The sequence below is a fragment of the Rhinatrema bivittatum genome, chromosome 2 (genome assembly GCF_901001135.1).
Source record: "Rhinatrema bivittatum chromosome 2, aRhiBiv1.1, whole genome shotgun sequence".
In the NCBI taxonomy this organism is placed as follows: domain Eukaryota; kingdom Metazoa; phylum Chordata; class Amphibia; order Gymnophiona; family Rhinatrematidae; genus Rhinatrema; species Rhinatrema bivittatum.
Genome location: NC_042616.1, coordinates 374314156 through 374341216, shown reverse-complemented (window position 1 = coordinate 374341216; position 27061 = coordinate 374314156). Strand labels below are relative to the sequence as shown.

General features: G+C 47.0%; 1 protein-coding gene across 1 annotated transcript in view; it reads right to left on the bottom strand.

The window, feature by feature from the left end:
• Positions 1–27061, bottom strand: part of LOC115083294 (dynein heavy chain 5, axonemal-like) — a 1259434-nt gene that overhangs the window by 999670 nt on the left and 232703 nt on the right. Inside the window, exon 19 of the mRNA XM_029587102.1 lies at positions 23030–23117. Within this exon, the coding sequence (XP_029442962.1) occupies positions 23030–23117 (88 nt within the window). The remainder of the gene's footprint in view (positions 1–23029; positions 23118–27061) is intronic.

Genomic DNA, 27061 nt, shown 5'->3' with positions numbered 1-27061 from the left:
ATCTAGAAAGAACATGTGGGGGTGCGGGGCCATGCAGGTGGTATTGCCTCCTTATTGTCACGGCCCAGAAGAGAAACTGAGGTTAAACTATGCAGGAACAAGAGAAGAAGCAGTGCTGAGCCAAATTTGAAGAGACACAGCGTCAGTCCCCACGGCCCCAAGAAGAGAATGAGTCCCCTCAAGCTGCTGCTGCTGTTACTTCTGCTTCCAGTATGTGTGCGCCTGTGTGAGACTGAGCACATGAGTGAGAGACAGGCTGTGTGTGTATGCCTGCGGGAGACTGAGCATGAGTAAGAGACAACCTGTGTGAGACTTAGCATGTGAAAGTGAGAAACAGCCTGTGTGTGTGTGTGTGACTGAGCATGAGTGTGAGAGACAGCCTTGTGTGTTTGTGTGAGACTGAGCATTTGAGAGTGAGGGAGACAGTATGCAGGGCCGGCGGAACCACTAGGCGAACTAGGCGATCGCCTAGGGCGCTGAGCATTAGGGGGCGCCGAGCCGCTGATGGCCAATGGCCGCCGGTAGACGTCATCCCAATGGCGGCTGAGCGGTGAACTACTGCTATGCTGTGTGCCGGATACACACAGCAAGAAGATCGGCAGGACCGTGGTACAGTCGCGTCTAAGCATGCTGGTGCTCCTCCTCTTTCCTGCCCGCGCGGCTCCGGCAACATTTTTCTTCCGGGGCCGCGCGGGCAGGAAGGAGGAGAAGCTCCTGCATTGGCTGGTGCTCCTCCTCCTTCCTGCCCGCGCGGCTCCGGCAACATTTTTCTTCCGGGGCCGCGCGGGCAGGAAGGAGGAGAAGCTCCTGCATTGGCTGGTGCTCCTCCTCCTTCCTGCCCGCGCGGCTCCGGCAACATTTTTCTTCCGGGGCCGCGCGGGCAGGAAGGAGGAGAAGCTCCTGTGGTGCTCCTCCTCCTTTCTGCCCGCGCGGCCCCGGAAGAAAAATGTTGCCGGAGCCGCGCGGGCAGGAAAGAGGAGGAGCATCAGCCGCGTGCAGAAGAGGATCAGCGCGGCTCGAGAAGACCGGGGCCGCTGCAGAGCCCATCCTGCAGTGGCCCGTGAAGAGGAGGCCCAGAGGTGAGAGAGAGACTGAGGGTTTGTACAGTGTGTATGTATGAGATGAGTTGAGAGACTGTGTGTGGGAGTGAAGACCTGAATGTTTGCAGAGACAGCATGGGAGAGCCTCTGTGTGTGTAAGACAGCATGTGACAGTGAGAGCCTGTGCTTGAGCAAGACAGCATGTAGGAGTGAGAGAGAGCACCTGTGTGTGTGAGTCAGCATGTGACAGTGAGAGCCTGTGTGTAGGAATGATTGTATGAGAGAGAGCATGTGACAGTGAGAGCCTGTGCTTGAGCAGGACAGCATGTGGGAGTGAGAGAGAGCCTGTGTGTGTGAGTCAGCATGTGACAGTGAGAGCCTGTGTGTAGGAATGATTGTATGAGAGAGAGCATGTGACAGTGAGAACCTGTGCTTGAGCAAGACAGCATGTGGGAGTGAGAGTTAGACAGCATGTGCAAGAGAGAGACTGTGTATAAATGATTGTATGAGGGACAGCATGTGAGAATGAGTGCCTGTGTATGTGAGAGAGAGAAAGCATGTGAGAATGAGAACCTGACTGTGTGTTTGAGGGAAGCAGACAGATGGAGAGAAAAGAAATATGTTATAAAAGGAATTGGCAAAAAAATAAGAAAGGGAAGGTGGAAAAAAAAAAAAGCCTGTGACCAACCGATTAGAAAACTAAGATCAGACAGCAAATGTAAAAAGAAATAAATTACTTTTTACTGATTGGAACATGTAATCTTTGGGAATGTGCAAGAGTAGCACTTTCTCTATGCGGATCTCACAATGTACGAGATCAGCATAGAGGAACTGGAAGCCCATGGGGCCTGCACAGAGGAGGCAGCAGAATGGGCTTCAGTGCCAATAGCAGCAATCAGCACCTCCGCAATAGCCATAGAGCAGCAGTGACAGTGGCAGCAGAAGAATGAGAGAGGCTCTGAGGTTGCTGGCAAAAGAAAGAGAGGGGGTCTCTGCCTTTATTGTGTGCATGTGTATGAATGGGAGTCTGTCTGGCGGTGTATGTGTGTGAATGCATGGGTGCCTGCCTGAGGGTGTGTCTGTGAATGTATGGGTGTCTTCCTGGGGTTTGTATGTGTGAGAATAGGTGCCTGCCTGTTTGTGGTGTATGTGTGTGTGTGAGAATAAATTGGTGCCTGCCTGGGGGTCTGTGTGTGTGAGACTGAATGTGTGCATGCCTGGGGGATGGGGAGGGAGTGGTGTGAAAATGAATGGGAGCCTGCCTGGGGTTCAGTGTGAGAATGACTAGGAGCTTGCCTGTGTGTGTGTGTGTCTGTGTGAGAACGAGTGGGAGCTTGCCTGGGAGTGTGTGTTTGTGTGTATGTGAGGGAGCCAGTGAGAGTGAGAGCATGAGTGTGTATGAGAAAATCCAGGGGAGTAAGAGTTTGTGTGGGGGTGTGTGTGGAGGGGGAGAGAGTGCCTGAGTGTGTCAGTGTCTGTGAGAGCGAGAGGTTATGGTTGGGTATAAGAGCATGAATGTGTATGTATGTGACAGTGTATGTGTGAGAGAGAATGGACATGTGAGTATGTGTGAGAGAGAGAGGATAACCTCCTAATCCTCGACAATATCAGGGTGACTGGAAATCAAGAGCTCCCATGTATGGACAGCAGGGGCTTTTTAAAATCCTTATTAGTTTTAATTATTGTGTGTTATTTGATATATGTACTGTTTTGAAATATTTTATTGGTGTTTGGGAAATTGTAAAAAATATATATGATTTTAATTAATAGAAATTCTATTTATCAGTAGTTTTAAATATTTTATTAGTATGGTTTTACTATTATAACTGATGCTTGTTTCTTGATTTTATTTGTTTTATGAGGAATGGTTGTTCTGTTTTTCCATTGCTAATACACAGAGTCTGGCTTCTTGGGGTTTCCATTTCAGTTTTTTCTAATTTGTGCTCCTTTATTTTGTATTCTGTATTTGGTGAGGGTCTGTCTCTGCTCTGTGTGTGTGACCATGATGAGAGATTCTGCTATCATATAGTGTCTGTATAGAGATCTATAGCAATCGGGTTTGTTTTGTTTCCTCAGTAGGTGGTGTATTGGTATTCTAGGACCCAGTGTAATATTTACCCTTGCTTATTCACAGGTAGGGTATTGTTGTTTGAGTCCTTGGTGTTATTACTGTTATGTTATGATGGGATTGCAGTATAGATTTTGGGTGTCTTTTTTGCGGTGCTTTGTGTTAGTTCACAATGTGTCTGGCAGTGGAAGGTGTTTGTGCTGCTGTTACTGTGAGGTGACACCAGAATTTGAAAATATATTTTAATATGATGAGCTGTAAGGGAAACATCCAAGCTCCATTGTTTGGGGGAATTTCAGTGGATGCACAGAGATACAGAACTGGAGGTGCAGGATTTGTATTGACATTCTGTCCCTTCCTATATATTCCAGACTTCACTCTCATAATCCATATAGAATTAGTTGAATGAGGCTATCAAATAATTTTATAGTAGTTTTACTAGAAGTGTGAAACTGGCCAGCTTTTTAAAATAATGCAGAGGACCCTTTGGACTTACAACACTTTTTTTTATAACCAATTTTAAAGCAGGATCCATGCTATAGAGGTGGGTGAGATGAAGAAATGTCATTTTGGCTCCCCCCCCCACCCAAAACAAATTCTTCTGTCTAGAGAGGCCACTGATTTTCTGTGGCACACAAATGCATTGGCCCCTGGGCGCCAGAGACCCTTGGTGCGCCACTGGGTGCGAGCCATATGGGGCCGCAAGTGGTGGCAAAGAGGAGTGGAGATTTGGCGGGCCGCAAGCAGTGCCCAATCTGCTCGCGACCCAGAAAACCCCAGTCAGCGGGCGTGATTGAGAATGAGGTAGGAGTCGGGGCCGAGACCCGGGGGGGGGGGGGGGGGGGCGCAAGGAAGAAGGCTCGCCTAGGGCGCCAAATCCCCTTGCACCGGCCCTGACAGTATGGGGTAGATTTCAGAGGGTTACGAGCGTACGTTACGTGCGTAACCCCCCGAAAACCTACCCCAAACCGCCCCCGCGCGCGCCGAGCCTATCTTGCATAGGCTTCCGGCATGCGCAAAGCCCCGGGACGCTCGTAAGTCCCGGGGCTTTCCTGGGGGGCTTGTCGGGGGCATGACGCGGCCGGCGCGTCATCCGGGGGGCGGGGTCACAGGCGAGGTTCTGGCCCAGGAGCATTCTGGAGGCGTGGCCGTGGCCTCCGGACCAGCCCCCGGACCGGAAAATGGCGCGCCGGCAGCCGGCCTGGCGCGTGCAAGTTACGCCTGCCTTGAGCAGGCGTAACTTTCACAACAAAGGTAGGGGGGGTGTAGATAGGGCTGGGGGGGTGGGTTAGGTAGGGGAAGGGAGGGGAAGGTGGGGGGAGGCCGAAGAAAAGTTCCCTCCGAGGTCGCTCCGATTTCGGAGCGGCCTCGGAGGGAACGGAGGCAGGCTGCGCGGCTTGGCGCACAGGCTGCCGATTTTGGGCAGCCTTGCGCGCGCCGACCCCAGATTTTAATGGCTACGCGCGTATCTATTGAAATCCCACGTACTCTTGTTCACGCCTGGTGCGCGAACAAAAGTACGCGTGTGCACAACTTTATAAAATCTACCCCTATGTACATATATGATACAAGACCTCCTCTTCTCCTCTTTCTAATCCAAGACAATCTCAGGGTACCGTGAAATCAAAAGTTTCCAGGTATGGAGAACAGGGGATTTTTAAAAAATCCTTATTAGTTTTAATTATTGGATGTTTGTGTCTGTTGTTTTGAAATGTTTTATTGGTGTTTGGAACATTTTTATGAGTTTTTAATAGTTGGATGTTATTCTAGTCTTCAGCTGTTATGAAATATGTATTTTTATTAGTATGATTTTATTACTATTTATTTTATATTTTTTTATGAGGAATGGTGATTCTGTTTTTCCATTGTTGTACTGTTTTGGTTTCCAGTTCAGTTTTTCTCTTTATATTTCTATTCGTACTTACAGTATGCTCTTTTTATTCTGTATTTGATGAGGTTCTGTCTATATTCTGCATGTGTGATCGAGATGAGGTATTCTGCTAATGTGTAGTTTTTGTGTAGGGATCAATGGCAGCCTGGCTTGTTCTATTTTCCTAATATGAGGTGTTTTGGTATTTTAGGACCTTGTTTAATATTAGTTCTTCTACATTTTCATAAGTAGGGTTGTTACTGTTTGCGTGCTGGCATTTAGTTTTGTTTTAGTATAGCGGTTTTACTGTATTGTTATTGTTATAATTCTTTTATTTGTGACTTTGCGTGCTAAGCCCACACTGAACATGTTACAATAAGCCTAATGCCATATGGGTTCCAAGTGTTTTTTTTTTTTTTTTTACTTTTTTGCAGGCACCACAACAGTGTATGTAAATTTAATATACATGTTGTAAGTGATATTTTTTTTACCTCAGACTGTACTTTGGTAATTTTTCATATAAAATCTATTATAAATGTAAATGTTTTAATTGTGTGGGGATGGAGGATGCGCAGAGCTGTACGGTTCACAAGGCAGATTTCTTTACCCACAGCGCTTGTCTTCCATTCCTGTCAGAGCCCAGCGAGAAATGGATATCCTCTTTCTTTTCTGGGCTACTGATAACTGATTCTATCTTCCCCTGCTGGGCCTGAGAGTGACAGTGGAAAAAAAAAGGTTGGTGGCCCCATGAGGGACAGAGAATGCAGCTTGTACAAAAATGTATTTCTGTTCAGAGAGAATACTCTTATCTTTCCCTTGAGTCATTCTTAACAATAAAAGTAATATTGAGGCTTTTTTTTTAGTTTAGCTATGGATTGTTGTGAGTGGTGTGTCACACAAGTGAGCACTGTCCATCAGTGTGTCACAACTGAAAAAAGGTTGATAACCACTTCTTTAGAGGGTTGTTGTAATTGGCTGCACCCTAAAGTACTTGGGAAGGGGGGTGGGGGGCAGGGCTAGTGGTGTAGAGAGTGTGGTCATTTTGAGGTGGTTCTTGAAGAGTCAAGAGCTGATTTTCCTTTTCCCCTGCTGATTTGGATCCACTATCCCAACTTGGCATTTTTCCATGTTGAAGGGATTCTGTTTCAGTCTGAGAGGGTCTGCCTCATTTTTTGGAAAAAAGATTTTGTGAATTTTGGTCAAGCTTTGAATTATTTTTCCTTGTTCTAGGGAACACCCTGTACCCTCTGGAGAGGGACAAGCCCCAATCCAAAGAGCAGGGGCTGAAGACCTGTGAGCTTTCCTTCGACTTTCTAGAGGAAGCAAGACCAATGACGGCATTACCCAGTGTGCAATCTTTGGAATAAGAATATTTTGGATTTTTTCCCCTTTTTGTTAGTGTGAAGGTTTTTGTTCACCCTTCCTCATAAATTAGATCTAGGAGGTTGGGAACCTGGTTCAGGAATACAGACACCCAGTCTTTGTCCCACCTGTTTGTCCCTGAGACAAAGACACCATCAGAAATATGCACACACTTAAGGAGAAGCACACCATCACCTGGTCCTTAAGGACAAACTTTATTCCCATAGAAATAATGGGGAAAATGCCTGAGAAGATATCCCTAGATAATGTTTTTATGGCCCTAGGGGAAATAGCAAAACCCCGAACAAAGGATTACAACAACACTAAGAGCTGCATAGCTTTATAAAATACCGCTTTTTTCTCATCTGAAAGTACACACGTATGTTTCAGTACACAAAAATATTTATAGTGCAATGAAAGCACTTACTTTCTCTACCTGTTTTAGAAACAAACCTGAATCTATTTTAGTGCAAAAAAAATTAACATGTACTTGTAATAATACCAGAGGAAGGTATTTTATAAAGCTTGCACATATAACATTTTGAAAATATTTATTTGCATGCATACTTGAAATAACCAGTTCGCTGACACCTCCACCAATTCACCTAGACCATCTCCAGTTCACTTATATCTTTTAGTGCTTCACCCTGTGCCACCATCAGTGACATACTATTCCTTTAATACCAGGATTACATCTTATTCTAGAAGCCAAGAGTTTCATAGCTATGGCCAGCAATAAGAATGAGAGAAGACACCCTGGGCTGGTGCCTTTTTCCAAGATAAATGGCTGTGATGTAACTCCCATTAACTCTGACATGTTTTATGGTTCCCATAAAGGCTACAATAACCTCAAGTACTGAGTCAAAATAATGTGAAATGGATCAAAAACTATGGCAATAAAACAGCACTCACAGAAGTTCCTACAGACTAACTAAAGCCAGAGAGAATTTTTTGGAAAACATTGTGTATTGTGTTCTTTTGTGCAATTGTTAAACTCTTTAATTTTTTTTTAGAAAAATGCAAATAAAAAGAGATCATTACTCCCCTCTGTTCTTGATATCTTTAGTTCTCAGTGTTCATGTTAAATTCATATTATGAAGTGAAGAGATCAGGCCAACATACTTCATAATATGAATTTAACATGAACACTGAGAACCAAAGATATCAAGAACAGAGGGGAGTAATGTTCTCTCTTATTATTTGCATTTTTCTAAAAAATAAAAAAATAAACAGAATTGGGTGACAGAACTTAATGATTAAATGTGACCCACATAGAGGATGGCGGCATCCTACCACGTGGTGTTTGGCAGCATGTCCGCAGCATTTTGCCACCTCGGGAGGCAGAGTGGGTGGAGGTTCATAGGGGCAGACCATGGACAACAGTGCCCCTCTCATAAGCCCCCCCAAGACTTTGGGTTTCCTGGGGTACCACTGATGAAAGTGCTTTAGAAGGCTGGTGTCCAATATGTTGGCTTCCATGAATTTTCTTCTGGGCCATAGTTCTTCCAGGAGATCAAATAGTCTATTCTTTTACCCCTCTGGAGAGAATCCAGGACTTCTTGGACTTTATATATATTGTCTTCATCAACAACAATGTCCTGGGGTTCAGGCGGCCTTCTGGAGGGCCAAGAAAGTACTACTGGCTTGAGCAGAGAGACATGAAACATGTTGTGGATTTTTAAAGTGGGAGGCAGCTTTAGCTGGTACGTGACAGGGCCCACTTGCTGCAACACTGAAAAAGACCCAATGAAGTGTGGTGCCAAATGCATTGAGGGAAGCTGCAAGCATAAGTGTCAGGTACTTAGCCAAAACCTTATCACCCATCTTGATTTGGAGAGCATCTGCTGTCTTCTTGGCTCGCTTGGCAGCTTTTTTAATCATTAGATTGGTTTGTTCCCATAGATCATGCAATTCTTGTGCCAAGAGTTAGGCTGCAGATGAAGGAACTGTCATGGGTAGTGGCAGCGGAGGCAGGGGCTATTTCCCATAAACCAGCTGGAAAGGGGAGCAGCCAGTGACTGCATTATCATGGTTGTCATGGGATAATTTGGCCCAAGGCAGAAGGGTAGCCCAGTTGTCTTGGCGCTCATTAACATAAGAGTGGGGGAATGTTTTAAGAGTTTGGTTAGTAAGCTCTGTTAGCCAATTGACCTGTTGGCGATTGGTATCATGTTTGACTCTAGGATGACCTAACATCTTGCAGAGAAAGCGTCAGTACCACACAGTGAACTCCTTTATCCGATAGGATATGTTTTGGTAAGCTATGTAAGCAGAAAACATATAACAGCTTATTCCTGTCTCCTTGGACGTCAGTGCCTGACTCAGATCTCTACCTGCGGTTCTGAACTCTGGCTTGGGTACTCGCTCCTCGGGGGCCTGCGTGCGCTTCTTTGGGAGCCTTGTCTCCAGACCTCCCCACTCCTCGGAGTGGTCCCTGGACTTCTCCAGAGGTCCTCCCTGCTCCTCAGGGTTGCCTTAAGAACTGCTTTGCTGAGACTCCTACTCTACACTCCTCGCTCCTCAGGGTTGTAGCTGTCTTACCACTGGAGACTTTGACTCTGCTCTTCCCCGCTCCTCTGGGCAGTGCCTACTTCTCTACATCAGCAACTTGCTCCACACTTCCCCGCTTCTTGGGGCAGTGCCTACGTCTCTACATCAGTGACTTGCCCTGCACTTCCCTGCTCCTCGGGGCAGTGTCTATGTCATCTTTCTAATACTCTGTTACTACGCTGTCCTGCCCCTTGAGACAGTCTCCGCATCTCGTTTACAGGAGAATAGCCACAGGAGAATAGCCACTGCCATTAGCAATGGTTACATGGAATAGACTTAGTTTTTGGGTACTTGCCAGGTTCTTATGGCCTGGATTGGCCACTGTTGGAAACAGGATGCTGGGCTTCATGGACCCTTGGTCTGACCCAGTATGGCATTTTCTTATGTTCTTATGTCCTTATGCTCCCCGCTCCTCGGGGTCTGCCTCACAGCACAGTTCTGGGCTAGTCTGCGATCACATGGCAGTGATGCAGGACGTTCTCTCTCCTGAGTTCCATCTGTGTTCCCTGCTGCAGATGACCTCAACTCCCGACAGTGTGCGCCTGTGGGGCTCCACCCCTCAGGCTGTAACAACCTTCACCTCGGGAAAAGGGTCCACGAAACACATGAATCCTAACAGAACACAGACTTAATTGGCATCTCAGAGACATGGTGGAAGGAGGATAACAAATGGGACAGTGCCATACCGGGGTACAAATTATTAGGGATGTGCAGAGGGACACCATACGTTGCATTCAGCATTCGGATTCGTCGGGGGGCAGATACATTGCATTTGGCCGTATGGCCAAATGCAATGTATCTGCATCGATACATCGATTCCTATTCGTTTCCCCACTAAAATTAAATTAACTACAACCCCCCACCCTCCTGACCCCCCCAAGACTTACCAAAACTCCCTGGTGGTCCCTGGTGGTTTCAATTACCCCAATATTGACTGGGTAAATGTATCATCGGGACATGCTAGAGAGATAAAGTTCCCAGATGGAATAAATGACAGTTTTATGGAGCAACTGGTTCAAAAACCAATGAGAGAGGGAGCAATTTTAGAGCTAATTCTCAGTGGAGCACAGGATTTGGTGAGAGAGGTAACGGTGGTAGGGCCGCTTGGCAATAGTGATCATAATATGATCAAATTGGAATTAATGACTGGAAGGGGGAAGTAAGCAAAATTTACAGCTCTCATGCTAAACTTTCAAAAGGGAAGATTTGATAAAATGAGAAAAATAGTTAGAAAAAAGCTGAAAGGAGCAGCTATAAAGGTAAAAAGTGTGCAAGAGGCAAGGTCTTTTTAAAAAAATACCATCCTAGAAGCACAGTCCAGATGTATTCCACACATTAAGAAAGGTGGAAAGAAGGCAAAACGATTACTGGCATGGTTAAAAGGGGAGATGAAAGAAGCTATTTTAGCCAAACCATCTTCATTCAAAAATTGGAAGAAGGATCCAACAGAAGAAAATAGGATAATGCATAAACGTTGGCAAATTAAATGTAAGACATTGATAAGACAGGCTGAGAGAATTTGAAAGGAAGGTGGCTGTAGAGGCAAAAACTCACAGTAAAAACTGTGGATTGCAAACTGTGGATTGCAAACTGGCTAAAAGACAGGAAACAGAGAGTAGGATTGAATGGGCAATTTTCTCAGTGGAAGGGAGTGGACAGTGGAGTGCCTCAGGGATCTGTATTGGAACCCTTACTGTTCAATATATTTATAAATGATCTGGAAAGAAATACGACGAGTGAGATAATCAAATTTGCAGATGACACAAAATTGTTCAGAGTAGTTAAATCACAAGCAGATTGTGATAAATTGCAGGAAGACCTTGTGAGACTGGAAAATTGGGCATCCAAATGGCAGATGAAATTTAATGTGGATAAGTGCAAGGTGATGCATATAGGCTATATGCATCACCTTGCACTTGTGCTATAATTACACAATGTTGGGTTCCATATTAGGTGCTACAACCCAAGAAAGAGATCTAGGTGTCATAGTGGATAACACATTGAAATCGTCGGTGCAGTGTGTTGCGGCAGTCAAAAAAGCAAACAGAATGTTGGGAATTATTAGAAAAGGAATGATGAATAAAACGGAAAATGTCATAATGCCTCAGTATCGCTCCATGGTGAGACTGCAACTTGAATACTGTGTACAATTCTGGTCGCCGCATCTCAAAAAAGATATAATTGCGATGGAGAAGGTACAGAGAAGGGCTACCAAAATGATAAGGGGAATGGAACAACTCCCCTATGAGGAAAGACTAAAGAGGTTAGGACTTTTCAGCTTGGAGAAGAGACGACTGAGGGGGGATATCATAGAGGTGTTTAAAATCATGAGAGGTCTAGAACGGGTAGATGTGAATCGGTTATTTACTCTTTCGGATAGTAGAAAGACTAGGGGGCACTCCATGAAGTTAGCATGGGGCACATTTAAAACTAATCGGAGAAAGTTCTTTTTTACTCAACGCACAATTAAACTCTGGAATTTGTTGCCAGAGAATGTGGTTCGTGCAGTTAGTATAGCTGTGTTTAAAAAAGGATTGGATAAGTTCTTGGAGGAGAAGTCCATTACCTGCTATTAAGTTCACTTAGAGAATAGGCACTGCCATTAGCAATGGTTACATGGAATAGACTTAGTTTTTGGGTACTTGCCAGGTTCTTATGGCCTGGATTGGCCACTGTTGGAAACAGGATGCTGGGCTTGATGGACCCTTGGTCTGACCCAGTATGGCATGTTCTTATGTTCTTATGTTCTTATATATACGAAGCAGAAAGCCTGTGAGGGAGTCAGTTAGACTGTTAGATGATCGAGGGGTTAAAAGGGGCACTTACAGAAGATAAGGCCATCACGGAAAGATTAAACAATATCTTTGCTTCAGTGTTTACTGAAGAGGATGTTGGGGAGATACCTGTACCAGAGAAGGTTTTCATGGATAATGATTCAGATGGACTGAACCAAATCACAATGAACCTAGAAGATGTAGTAGGCTTGATTAACAAACTGAAGAGTAGTAAATCACTTGGACAGGATGGTATACACCCCAGGATTCTGAAGGAACTCAATAATGAAATTTCAGACCTATTAGTAAAAATTTGTAACCTAACATTAAAATCATACTGTTACGCTTGGGCTCCGGTCAGGAGGCGTGAACACCACCCAGCAGGGTGGCTCCAGGTGGAGAGAGACAGGAAGCTAGAAACAGTGTCTGGTTCCAGGCTGGGTCAAGGCAGGCAGCAATAAGCAGTGTCTAGTTCAGGCTGGGTCAGAGTAGGCGGCAAGGAGCAGAGTCTAAGTTCAGGCTGGGTCAGGGCAGGCGGCAATGAGCAGAGTCTAAGTTCAGGCTGGGTCAGGGCAGGCGGCAATGAGCAGAGTCTAAGTTCAGGCTGGGTCAGGGCAGGCGGCAATGAGCAGAGTCTAAGTTCAGGCTGGGTCAGGGCAGGCGGCAATGAGTAGAGTCTAAGTTCAGGCTGGGTCAGGGCAGGCGGCAATGAGCAGAGTCTAAGTTCAGGCTGGGTCAGGGCACAGTAAGCAGGGCAAGGCAGGTCAGAAGGCCCGTAGGCCACACACACACAGAAGGCCCGTAGGCCACACACCATAAGCGGGGCAAGGCAGGTCAGAAGGCCCGTAGGCCACACACACACAGAAGGCCCGTAGGCCACACACCATAAGCGGGGCAAGGCAGGTCAGAAGGCCCGTAGGCTCCACACACACAGACAGAAGGCCCGTAGGCCACACACCATAAGCAGAGCAGAGCAGGGCAGGTCAGAAGGCCCGTAGGCCACACACACACAGAAGGCCCGTAGGCCACACACCGTAAGCAGAGCAAGCAGGTCAGAAGGCCCGTAGGCCAGGTGAGAACAACGAGGAAGGAGGCCCGAAGGCCGCGCAGGGCAAGAGCAGGGAGCCCAGGTGAGCTCGATGCCGAAGCACCGAGGCAACTGGCAGGCAGGGTTATAAGGACACACCCAGAGCACAGAGTGGACAGATAAGATGGACTGGGCCTGTCCGGAAAGCCAGCACTAGAGGGACCCCTGGTGGTGAGGCGGTTGCACTGCAGCCAAAACTGTAACACATACATTCTACCTGAAGACTGGAGGGTGGCTAATATAACCCCAATATTTAAAAAGGGCTCCAGGGATGATCTGGGAAACTAAGACCAATTAGCATGACTTCAGTACCAGGAAAAATAGTGGAAAGTGTTATAAATATCAAAATCACAGAACATGTAGAAAACATGGTGTAATGGAACAAAGTCAGCATGGCTTTACCCAATGCAAGTCTTGCCTCACAAATCTGATTCACTTTTTTGAAGGAGTTAATAAACATGTAGATAAAGGTGAACTGGTAGATGTAGTGTATTTGGATTTTCAGAAGGCGTTTGACAAAGTTCCTCATGAGAGGCTTCTAGGAAAAGTAAAAAGTCATGGGATAGGTGGCGATATCCTTTCGTGGATTACAAACTGGCTAAAAGACAGGAAACAGAGTAGGATTAAATGGACAATTTTCTCAGTGGAAGGGAGTGGGCAGTGGAGTCTCTCAGGGATCTGTATTGGAAAACGTACTTTTCAATATATTTATAAATGATCTGAAAAGAAATACAACAAGTGAGGTAATCAAATTTGCAGAGTAGTTAAATCACAATCAGATTGTGATAAATTGCAGGAAGAACTTGTAAGACTGGAAAATTGGGCATCTAAATGGCAGATGAAATTTAATGTGGATAAGTGCAAGGTGATGAATATAGAGAAAAATAACCCATGCTATAGTTATACAATGTTAGGTTCCATATTAGGAGCTACCACCCAAGAAAGAAATCTAGGCGTTATAGTGGATACCACATTGAAATTGTCGGTTCAGTGTGCTGCAGCATTTAAAAAAGCAAACAGAATGTTGGGAATTATTAGGAAGGAAATGGTTAATAAAACGGAAAATGTCATAATGCCTCTGTATCGCTCCATGGTGAGACCACTCCTTGAATATTGTGTACAATTCTGGTTGCCGCATCTCAAAAAAGATATAGTTGCAATGGAGAAGGAACAGAGAAGGGCAACCAAAATGATAAAGGGGATGGAACAGCTTCCCTATGAGGAAAGGCTGAAGAGGTTAGGGCTGTTCAGCTTGGAGAAGAGACAGCTGAGGGGGGATATGATAGAGGTCTTTAAGATCATGAGAAGTCTTGAACGAACAGATGTGAATCGGTTATTTACACTTTCGGATAATAGGAGGACTAGGGGACATTCCTTGAAGTTAGCAAGTAGCACATTTAAGACTAATTGGAGAAAATTCTTTTTCACCCAATGCAGAATTAAGCTCTGGAATTTGTTACCAGAGGATGTGGTTAGTGCAGTTAGTGTAGCTGGGTTCAAAAAAGGTTTGGATAACTTCTTGGAGGAGAAGTCCATTAACTGCTATTAATCAAGTTTAATTAGGGAACAGCCACTGCTATTAATTGCATCAGTAGCATGGGATCTTCTTGGTGTTTGGGTAATTGCCAGGTTCTTGTGGCCTGGTTTGGCCTCTGTTGGAAAAAGAAAATTAGGTCTTACTTCGATAATTTTCATTCCTGTAGTATCAAGGATCAGTCCAGGCTCCTGGGTTTTGCCTCCGCACCAGCAGATAGAGACAGAGCAAGATTTGACTTACCAGGGTGCCACCCACAGTCAGCCAGTATTACATAATGTCAAAGCAGAAGGATTCTCAAACCAAACTATCTATCTACAGGAAATGCAACCTAACATATGAATCACTGACCTCAACAACAAAACCAGACCCGTAAATGAGGGTACGAACAGCAGAAAAAATCCGCAGATCAGAAGACAACAAAACAAATAGCAGTAGCGGATTCTCCCCAACATTAATGCACACAGCGGGTAGGACTCTGGACTGATCCTTGGTACTACAGGAACAAAAATTATCGAAGGTAAGATCTAATTTTCTTTTCCCTGTATGTACTGGGTCAGTCCAGACTCCTGGGATGTACCAGAGCTTACACCTACGAAGGATGGGAACCGGAGAGGACTGCTCTCAACATGCTTACTCTGAAATTTCCCCCACTCGGATCTTGCACATCGAGTCTGTAGTGTCGCGCAAAAGTATGCAATGTCTTACAAGTTGCTGCTCTGCAAATCTCTTGCAGGGAAACTTGATGACACTCAGCCCAGGAAGCCGCCTGGGAACGAGTGGAATGTGCCTTAATCCCTACTGGCAAAGGCTTTCCACAAAACAAGTAGGCAGAATTTATGGCCTCTTTCAGCCACCAGGCGATCGTGGTCTTGGAGACCATATTACCTCGCTTTGGTCCATTCCAGAGAACAAAGAGGTGATCCGAGACCCTAAAAGTGTTAGTAACTTCCAGATAACGCAGAAGTGCCCTCTGAACATCCAATTATCTCAAATCCTTTGAAAGAGGATCTGACCGATCCAAATCTGAAAATGAAGGAAGTTCCACTGACTGATTCAAATGAAAAGAGGACACCACTATCGGAAGAAAAGATGGTACCGTCCATAAACTAACCCTGGAATCTGAGATCCTCAAGGAAAGTTCCCTGCATGATAATGCCTGCAGTTCAGAGACCCGACGCACTGAGGAAATTGCTATCAAAAATACCACCTTTAACGTGAGGTCCTTCATAGTCGCTCTCTTCAATGGCTCGAAAGGAAGCGCACACAAAGCCTTAAAAACCACATTCAAATTCCAGGATGGACATGGAGAACACACCAGTGGGCGCAAATGTTTGGCCCTGCGAAGAAACCGTCTATAGAACCGCGCAAACAGCCCAGGGCTGCCACCTACACCCACAAGGAACTACAGGACAAACCCTTGGACAAACCATCCTGGAGGAAGGCTAGAATGCTGGATACCGATGCCCGAGTGGGAACAATGTGACGCTCAATGCACCATGACTTGAAAATCTTCCAAACCCGTACATAAGATAGCGAAGTCAACACTTTGCGCGACCTCAGAAGAGTGGTCACAACCACGTCCGAGTAACCTTTACCTTTTAGAAGCTTCCTCTCAAACGCCATGCCGCTAGACAAAAGCGATCTACCTGATCGAAACAAACGGGATCCTGATGAAGAAGGTTCGGAAGAAGCGGGAAACATAGTGGACCCTCTACCACGAGATTGAGCAGATCCGCGAATCACGGTCGAAGGGGCCACTCGGGAGTGACCAGGATCACATCTGACGGATGTGTCTCTATGCGACGAAGCACTTTGCCAATCAGAGGCCACGGCGGAAAGACGTACAGCAGAACTGTCGTCTGCCAGGCTAACGCTAGAGCATCCACGCCCTCTGCCCCTGTATCCCTGCAATGAGTAAAGAAGTGCAGAGCCTTGGTATTCTTGAGAGTCGCCATCAAATCCATGCACGGTGTGCCCCAACTGTCGCAGATGAGTTGATAAGCCCTGACTGCTAGTTCCCACTCTCTGGGGTCGAGCTGATTTCGACTTAGAAAATCCGCATATACATTATCGACCCCTGCTATGTGGGACGCAGATATGCTGGCTAGGTGAAGTTCCACTCAATGGATCAACAGTCGAGCTTCTAATGCCACCGAATGACTCCTGGTTCCACCCTGCCGATTGATGTAGGACACTGTAGTCGCATTGTCGGACAACACTCTTACCGACTTCCCTTGAATCAGGGGAAGGAAGGCCTGCAGATCTAGGCGTACTGCTCTGGTCTCCAATAGACTGATCAACCACCAAGACTCCTCTGGAGACCAGAGTCCATGAACCGACTGCCATAAACAAACGGCTCCCCAATCAGAAAGGCTGGCATCCGTGGTGACCACCGTCCATTCCAGCACCATTAGTGGGACACCCTTGTGCAGATTGTCCGAACACAGCCACCAAACTAGGTTGGAACGAGTGGACTCCGTCAATGGCAGGGGAAGGTAGAACTGTTCGGAGGCCTATCTGACATTGGCCTCTCTGGCTCTGTACTTAAGTGGTTCACTTCCTATCTCGCAAACAGGCAATTCTCCGTTAAGATAGGCAACGCTGAATCCACCTATTATGCCCTCTCCCAGGGAGTCCCTCAAGGTTCCTCCCTCTTGTCTACTTTATTCAATATCTATCTCACCCCTCTTTGCCAGCTCTTAACTGATCTCGGCCTCAAATTCTATCTTTATGCTGATGACGTGCAAATCATTATATCCATTCAAGGCTCACTATCTAATGCCCTTGAATTCTGGGGAAATTGCCTTACAGCTATCAATACCTTACTCTCAAACCTCCATCTGGCTCTAAACACTTCCAAAACAGAACTTCTCCTCATCTCTCAACACCTACCTATTAAACCCGCTCTTGCGAACGATCCTGCCTACAAAACATTCCACTCACAGCTTTCTGCCAGAAACCTCAGAGTACAGATCAACCAGCAATTGAACCTAAAAAAACACATCAATACAATCCTCAAGGAGGGATTCTACAAACTCAATGTCATGAAAAAACTGAAGCCTTTACTTCATGCTAATGACTTCCGTACTGTCATTCAGGCCACACTCTCATCTAAAATAGACTATTGTAACTCCCTCCTCCTTGGCCTACCCCACTCCTCCATAAAACCCCTCCAAATGCTGCAGAATGCAGTAGCTAGAACCATCTCCAATACACATAAATACGATCATATCACCCCCGTCCTGAAAGACCTTCACTGGCTCCCTGTCCCATCCTGCATCCTCTATAAAACCCTCACCACTATCCACAAAGCCATTTACACACACAATTCCAACTGGCTTGACGACCCCTTCCGCCTCTCATGCTCTAACCGACCCACTAGAACCTCCCACAAAGCGACCCTCCAAGTGCCATCCTTAAAGAAGGCATACCTCACATTTATGAGAGATCGGGCCCTCTCTATTGCTGGTCCCACACATAGGAACTCACTACCAACCAACCTTAGGCTAGAGTTATGCACTGCTAAATTTAGATCCCTATTAAAGACCTGGCTTTTCAAACAAGCCTTCCCTCAAAACCCTTAACAGCCCCCCTGTCTTCTCGCTCCCTACACTTACACCTGATACTATTCTATACTGTACATAGTTATATTTTTTAATTTTTAATTTAATTTTTAATTTAATTAATTTCAATTATAATTATAATTGCTCCTTCAGTTGTTTATTTTCTGTTCTCAAGTTGCCCATTGCGATTGTTATTGCTCCTTCTCCGCTTTTCTCTGGTTCTATGTATCCCCTCCCCTTTCCCTGTTTATTGTAATTTCCAATCTATAAGTTCGCTGTAAACTGATATGATGTCTCCACTAATATCGGTATAGAAGATTCTTTAAATAAATAAATAAATAAATAAATAAATAAATAAATGGGACTCCAACGGGAGAGCAGGGCCGATTGTAAAGGCCGCATGTGCGCAAATGACCACGGGACCAATTCCAGTGTTGAAGCCATGGAACCAAGTACCTGTAAGTAATCCCAGACTGTCGGGGTATGTTGCTGAAGCAAAGTCGTTACTTGGCCCTGCAGCTTGAGACCGCAATCCGATGTAAGGTACACTCTTCCCCGATGGGTGTCGAACAAGGCTCCCAAAAACTCCGACTGGGATGGGACTAGGTGAATTTTGGCTAAGTTGACCACCCAATCGAGAGACGTCAACAACTGTAGCACCCGGTGGATAGCCGATTCACACAGACTTTCGGACTTCGCCCGAATCAACCAATCGTCCAAGTACGGGTGCACCAGCAAGCCCTCCTGTCGAAGTTGAGATGCCACTACCACCATAATCTTGGTAAACACTCTGGGAGCTGTCGCAAGCCCAAATAGCAGAGCTTGAAACTGGTAGTGGTTCCCTAGGATGAAAAATCTCATATATTTCTGGTGGTCCTCTCGGATCCCGATGTGTAAATATGCCTCTGTCAGGTCTAGAGGAGCCAGAAACTCCCCCGGCCGAACGGAAGCGATGACCAATCGTAACATCTCCATGCGAAAACGGGGGATCCGAAGGCATCTGTGACCCACTTTAGATCGAGGATGGATCGGAAGGAACCCTCCTTTTTTGGAATGACGAAGTAAGCTGTTCTGGAAGAGGCACCGGAACGATTGCCCCCAGATCTAGAAGATGATGCAAAGTGTGTTTGACTGCTTGCCATTTTTTGGCATATCCGCACGGGGATATTAGAAATTGCGAGCTGGAACGGCGTACAAAATCTAAAGCATAGTCGTGTCTCATCACTGAAAGAACCCACTGGTCTGACGTGATTGTGGCCCATTCCTCGTAAAACAGAGACAATCTGCCCCCTACCTTCGGTACCAAGGAATGGACCATCTGGACATCATTGCGCAGGCTTCCCACCTGAAGTCGTCTGGGAGACCCAAGGCCTACCGAAGCACCGGCCATGAGAAGGCTGGGACCAAGACTGCTGGCGTGGCAGCGCAGGACGAAAGGAAGAAGTGGTTGCACGAGCCAGACGAGACTTGCGAGCCCCTCGAAATCGGGATCGCGCCAAAAAGGATCCCCTGGATCGCGTTCTGTCCTCCGGTAGACAGTGAACCTTATTCTCGCCCAGAGACTGAATCATATCCTCCAGTTCTTTCCCAAAGAGAAGTTTCCCTTTAAAGGGCAAAGAACCCAAACGGAATTTGGAGGCTCCATCCGTCGATCAATTTCACAACCACAACAGCCTGCGTGCCGATACTGCCGAGACCATGTAATGAGCTGAAATGCACAGGAGATCATGAAGGACATCAGCACTATAGGCCACTACCGCTTTGAGGAGGCCTGCCTGTCACGCTTTGTCTTCGGAAAGGCCCTCATTGGCTAACAATTGTTGCACCCAGTGAAGCCCCGCTCTCAGGACAAAATTGCTACACATCGCCGCCCAGACCCCGAGGGCGGAGACTTCAAAGATCTTCTTAAGCTGCACCTCTAATTTCCGATCCTGAAGGTCTTTTAAGAGCTGTGGCTCCCGTAACCGGAATAGTAGTCCTTTTCGTCACTGCAGAAACTTCAGCATCCACCTTTAGAAGCATATCCAAAGCATCCTCCGGAAGAGGATAAAGCTTATCCATAGCCTTCATGACCTTCCAACCCCAAATTCAGGGTATCCCATTCACGAAAAAGCAGGTCCGTAGCGGAAAATGGAATGGAAAAGCTGTAGGAGGACCACTCAGGCCCAACAATACTGGGTCCATCGAGCCCAAACGACACTCCTCTGGAGGTGCAACAATCCCTAACTCTTCCAGAATTGCAGGAATTAGGGGACCCAGCTCATCCCTACGGAACAGATGAACCACCTTAGGACCGTCACCCTCTGTGACCTGACTCTGCCACGCAGGCCCATGAGGTTGGTTGCCGACTCCTTCAACCCCCCTCGGGGACAGGGTAGTCTCATCTGGATCTTCCGGATCTGGGGACTCTGAAGCCGAGTCCGAATCCACCTGGGGTGGGATAGCCCGTAATGGATGTTTAGCCTTGGAAGACATCCCCAGGTCCACCGACTGGCTCCGCCGCTTGGCTGGGGGGGGGGGGGGGGCAGTGCCTCAAAGCCCTGGACATAGAAATATGCCATTTTGAGGCCTTGTGAGCCTTAAAGGCTCTATGCATGGCTAAAATAAAATCTGAAGAAAAAGACGAACAGGAACCCTCTGAATCCGTTCCTGTATCGTCATCCTGCCCTCCTCCTGTAGCCGTCGCAGTCGGAATGAGCCTTGGAGCTATCTGCTGCGGGGAGAGGGGGGGCGGGAAATCTCCATCCTCCACCGCGATCGTAGCCGCGATAGAAGCGGCTCCCAAAATGGCGGCTTTTCCCGCGCTCCCCGGCAGCGGTCTGTGTGATGAGGCAGGCAGTTCCCCAATGGCGATCGCCATTGAACTGCGCCTCACAAGCACCCCCCTGACCGGCAGCGATGTCCCTTCACCTCCGGGGATGCAGGCCGAACTCAGCCCATCCCACAAAAGGCGCATGCATTCCGCCCCACAAGTGACGCAAGCCGGACCGCGTGGCATCGGCGAGCCGGGCCAACCCCAGAAAAAACGAGAAAAAATTGCGTTAAATAAGCAGGAGGAAGGGGGGATAGAACACATGAAAACAGATCACCGCGGCAAAAAAGTAAGGAGAGAGATACCCACCACAGTAAAAAAGGCTTTTTTTTTTTTTTTTTTTTTTTTAACAGTACGCGCAGTCTAACCTGCTCCGCTATCCATCGACAGGTCCTGAAGCGATCTGGTTGGGATGAGTGATCCGGGCTCCCCGATATCACCCCAAGCTTGGCTGCCCAAAAGGCAAAGGTAGGGCCCTCAACCCGTTTTCCACAGCAGCCTGCAGAACCAGGGGGGATGGTCCCCTCAGGACCTGCCAACCCAGGGAGCCGGTCGCTCTCCTTCCCTGGAAAGACTTTTTTTTTTTTTTTTAACAAAAACTTAATTCAGCTAACCAAACAACTTATCTAATTCTACCCTTTTTTTTTTTTTTTTTAAAGAATCAGCTCAGACTGTGAGTGTTGCACCCAGACCATCTGCTGGAGACAGAGTTATACTGGTTGACTGTGGGTGGCACCCTGGTATATATGGCAGAGCCAGTCAAATCTTGTTCTGTCTCCATCTTCTGGTGCAGAGGCAAAACCAAGGAGTCTGGACTGATACGGTACGTACAGGGAACAGGATGCTGGGCTTGATGGACCCTTGGTCTGACCCAGCATGGCAATTGCTTATGTTCTTATGTGCAACCGTCAGCTTTTCCCCATGATCTAATTTAAAAACTGCCTTATCTCCTTTTTAAATGCTAGCACCAGCAGCCTGTTTCCACCCTGGTTAAATGGGAGCCCATCCTTTCAGAATAGGCTCCCTCCTTTCCAAAATGTTGCTCAGATCCTAATAAACCTCTTCCTTGCACCATTGCCTCATCCATACATTGAGATGAGCTCTGCATGCCTCTGGGATCCTGCACATAGAATAGGGAGCATTTCTGAGAATGCAACCTTGGGTGTTCTGGATGTCTGGAGTTCAACTTGCTACCTAAAAGCCTACATTTGGCTTCTAGAACTTCCCTTCCATACCTTCCTATGGAATTGGTACCCACATTCACCATGACAGCTGGCTCCTCCACAACAGTGTCTAAAATCCTACTTAGCTGATGCATGAGATTGGCCACCTTCACATCAAGCAAGCAAGTAACCAAGCAAACCTCATATCCACCAGCAACCCAGCTATCTTCATTCCTAATGATCAAATTACCAACTACAATGACTGTCCTAACTCTTCCCTCATGTCCCTAGGTACAAGAGGATACTGCATCATATCTGGTGGTTTTGCCCTATAAGCATATTGGGATGTACTGTCCTGGGGCATTGGCCTTCCTAAAGACCTACCCATTATTCTTTTGAGTCTTCCTTATTTTCATTTTTGGCTTAATAGAGGTTTATCCCCAGAACTAACTCTTAGTTGTGGCCTGGCAAAATCTGTCTTTGCATTGGCATTTCATAATAAATGTTTCTTAAACTGATGGGCCTCAACTGTATGGAAACAACTGCTCAAACTATCATTGTTTGTGTCACACTTTTTCAAAAATTTTCCTGATATCATTGATAAATGACAACTCTTTACTGTTGCAGTAGATGTAGTGTTTTGCATACAATTAGGGCACCTGATTGGGATCCCTTACCCTGGAGAATAAGGTCTCATTCTCTTAGCATGCTTCCTTTTGAGTAGTTTGAAAAACTATATGATGAACTGACAATTATTCCTTTTGTTATAAGGCTAAGATTGTTTCACATATGTGAATACTTTGTGCTAAGCCTTTGTTTTCTTGAACTAACTGCATTCAATAAAAGTTATACTTGAGGGAAAAAAAAAATACCACTAAGCAACTAATACCAAGGTGTTGCAGTAGCCTACTGTGTCCATGAGAATGAGCAGAATATTCCCATAACTCAACCAAAATAATCTTTTGCCAGCACCAGGAGCTATTGCTACATGTGCTTGTTGTAACTGGAGACTGAAGCATTCTAACCTTTCGGAGTGCAGAAAATTGAATTCCAAATGATAAACCAAATTGCTAGAATTGAAATGATAATGCTGCCCCACAATCATTCTGCAGCATGTCACACATTATGAGTGCCTGCAAAGATCTTCTGATGCTTTTAAAATGCACCTTTTGAACATTCTTTGCATTCATTTTGAATTCTTACCTGAAGACCATTTCTGTCTACGAGTTTCAGTTTCTGCTTCAGGGCCTCGAACATCTCGTACATGAAGCATTCCACTTGCTGGCTTTGCCTACAAGAAGAAGTTAATTTAGGATACAACTGACATCTCTTTTTATATCCAATTGCTGAAATAAGAGAAAAATAACAAGTATTTCTTTAAAATTCAATTCAAGAGTTGACTTTAAGGTCCAATAACCTACACTAAAAAAGTGAAACCACAGCTGTGTATCATTTGATCCAAAAGTGATGCACAGCTCTGTGATTTTCCAGCCCCAGAAAAGGATCTTAAAGTAGAGCAGCTACTTCTTTATCTAAAACATCAAATTACCTGTCTGCTTACATTTACATGGCCTTTCAGCTTTCATTCTGATTACTTCAGTCTTAATTTTTGTGGCCAATATGAATGGTATCAACCTACTGTATTATAGCCTCTTGAAAAATCTTCAACCCTATGGTCCTTATTCAGCTGTTTGTACCATGTAAACATAAAAACCTAAGAAATTACCATTCTGGGTCAGACCAAAGGTCCATCAAGCCCTGCATCCTGTTTCCAACAGTGACCAATGCAGGCTACAAGTACCTGGTGTTGCGGTCCCGGTCGCTAGGCTAGCGACCGGGTCCTTACCTCTCCGCCGCCTCCCCCGGGCTCACCGCGATCTGCCGCTTCTGGGGCCTGTAGGGCCGCATGGCAGCGTCTCTCTCCACGTGGAGACGCTGCCGAAGGCCGACTCTGACTCCTCCCACTGCCAGGGAACGCGCGCGCGCGAGCAGGGGGATCTTAAAGGTCCAGCACCCGGAAGTGCTGAACCGCCCCGTTCCTGACGTCAGACGCCGGCTGGCTATTTAAACCAGCGTCTGACTTCCTTGCTTTGCCTTGGCAACGTGGTCGCTCCTTGAGTGGTTAGTTGCCTTGTTTCCAGCTCTGGTTCCTGCTTGTTCCAGCCGTGCCTTGCTTCCAGCTCCGGTTCCTGCTTGATCCAGCCGTGCCTTGCTTCCAGCTCCGGTTCCTGCTTGATCCAGCCGTGCCTTGCTTCCAGCTCCGGTTCCTGCTTGGTCCAGCCGTGCCTTGCTTCCAGTTCAGGTTCTGCTTGGTCCTGCCGTGCCTTGGTTCCAGCTCTGGTTCCTGCTTGTTCTGTACGTATCCTGACTCCAGCTCCGGCCTCATGATTCTCCTTGTCTTCAGCCTGCCACGACCCTCGGACTTCCTCACGATTCTCCTTGTCTTCAGCCTGCCACGACCCTCGGACTTCCTCACGATTCTCCTTGTCTTCAGCCAGCCATGATCCTTGGACTTCTTCACGATTCTCCTTGTCTTCAGCCAGCCACAGACCTCGGACTTATTCACGATTCTCCTAAGTCCCAGCGACTCGGACCCCTACGGGCTCCTCCTGGGGGGGTCTCGGGTTTCCAGGGTGAAGACGTCACCAGTCCGCTCCAGCTGAGCTCCGCCTCCCGGCTGATTAACATCTGTGGACATTGTTCATCTCAGCCGGCCCAAGGGTCCACTATTGACTTTCTTCACAACATAACAGTTTGCAAAGGCCATGGACTCGGCGGACTCCTCTCCTATGCAGGCCATCCCCGGCATGGCCCAAAGAATCCAGCAGCAACAGCAATGCCTGGAGGTCTTAGCTGCTACGGTGGATCGTCTAGCCAGTCGCTTGGACACCAATCCTCCACCGGTGGCACAACCTCCGCCTCCGCCGGCACCGCAAAACCCCGTGCAGACTCAGCTTCCAGCACCTACTCGTTACTCCGGGGATGCCAGGTCGTGCAGGGCGTTTTTGAATCAGTGCTTCATCCGCTTCACCTTGCTACCGGGGCAGTTCCCGTCTGATGCCGTTAAGGTAGCATATATTTTGTCTTTGCTCGATGGAAAGGCTATGCTGTGGGCCTCACCCATGTGGGAGAAGCAAGAGCCATGCTGCACAATTTACAGGATTTCGTGACTCACTTTAAACAGACTTTTGATGAGCCAGCTCGTGCAACCACCGCTACCACTGAAATTCTACAGCTACGACAAGGTTCCCGCTCTCTGGCGGAGTACGCTATTGAATTCCGTACTCTGGCGATGGAACTCGGCTGGCAGGATGACTGTTTGCGGGGTATTTTCCTGGAAGGCCTCGCAGGCTGTATCAAAGATGAGCTGATGGCTCGCGATCTTCCCCTCACCCTGAATGGGGTGATAGACTTGGCCGGGAGGATTGACCGGCGTTTGCAGCAACGAGCTAAGGAGGGTCGAGTTCTTCGTCGGCCTGTTTCATTGGCACCCTCCTTCACCAGGTCTTTGACTGTACCTCACAAGACACCATCAGCTACCAACAGTTCCGCGGAGGAACCTATGCAGCTTGGACGCGCGCCTCTAACCGAGGAGGAGAAGAGGCGACGCCGCACCCAGGGCCTGTGCTTGTATTGCGGCACCAAGGGTCATTTCCTGGGTCAATGTCCTGCGAGACCGGGAAATGCTCTAGTCTAGGGAGAAATGAGGAGATTCCCCTAGGCTGTGTTAATGCTACTCCTCAATGTACGGTTCCTATAACGTTGGAGTATCCAGGTGGCTCTTTTCAAACCCTAGCGTTTATTGATTCCGGAGCCGGAGGGAACTTTATCTGGAAAGAACTGGTGCACCAACTAGCACTACCTACTAAGCGATGGATACCCCCATTACGGGTTACCTCTATCCGGGGAACCCCTTTACCTGGATCCATTTCTGAAACTACGTTGCCTCTCACGTTACGGACGGGCGTGCTTCACACTGAGACAATCTCTTTTTTGCTACTTGAGAAGTCGGTGCACCCTGTGGTCCTGGGACTTCCTTGGTTGCAACAGCATGCTCCGGTGATCCATTGGGACTCCCTCCAAATTGCACAATGGAGTCCTTACTGTTTCCGGAACTGCCTGGATCCTTTTCCAAGACCGGAGATATTACTCTCTCACTCAACCCTGGAACTTCCTCTGCCTTACCAAGAATACGCTGACGTATTTTCCAAACAAAAGGCTGAACTCCTTCCATGCCATCGGCCCTTTGACTGTGCCATTGATTTACTACCAGGCTCCACTCCACCACGGGGTAGGGTATACCATCTTTCCCTGCCAGAAACCCGTGCAATGTCAGATTACATTACGGAAAATCTTGCCAAGAGGTTCATTCGTCCCTCACACTCCCCTGCCGGAGCAGGGTTCTTTTTTGTGTCTAAAAAGATGGCTCCCTCCGGCCATGCATAGACTATCGAGGCCTGAATTCCATCACTAAGAAAGATCGCTATCCCTTGCCTCTCATCCCAGAATTGCTCGATAGACTTCAGGGGGCCAAGATCTTTACAAAACTGGATTTACGTGGGGCATACAATCTGGTTCGCATTCGTCCGGGTGACGAGTGGAAGACAGCGTTCAACACTCGGGACGGACATTACGAGTATTTGGTAATGCCTTTCGGCTTATGTAATGCCCCTGCTGTCTTCCAGAATCTAATGAATGAGGTGCTTCGGGAGATGCTTCATTCTTTCGTCATAGTGTACCTCGATGATGTCTTGATCTATTCCCAAGATCTCTCTTCTCATCGCCAACACGTCAAGCGGGTCTTACAGGCTCTAAGAGACAATCATCTATACGCTAAATTTGAGAAATGCCAGTTTGAGCGTGAGTCGCTCCCGTTCTTGGGATACATTGTCTCCCTCGTCCGGTTTCCAGATGGACCCAGAAAAAGTGGCAGCCATTGTCAATTGGCCCCGTCCGTCTGGCCTGAAGGCTCTACAGCGATTCCTTGGCTTCGCCAACTTTTACAGGCATTTTATACCACATTACTCCCAGAAGGTAGCTCCGCTCACTGCGCTTACTCGCAAAGGGGTTAACGCTCACGACTGGTCCTCAACCGCCTCTGACGCCTTCGAAAACTTAAAGCAAGCATTCCTAGCTGCTTCCTGTCTACAACACCCAGATCCACAACGACCCTTCATCTTGGAAGTCGATGCCTCAAATCTGGCTGTCGGCGCGATGCTCAGTCAACACGATACC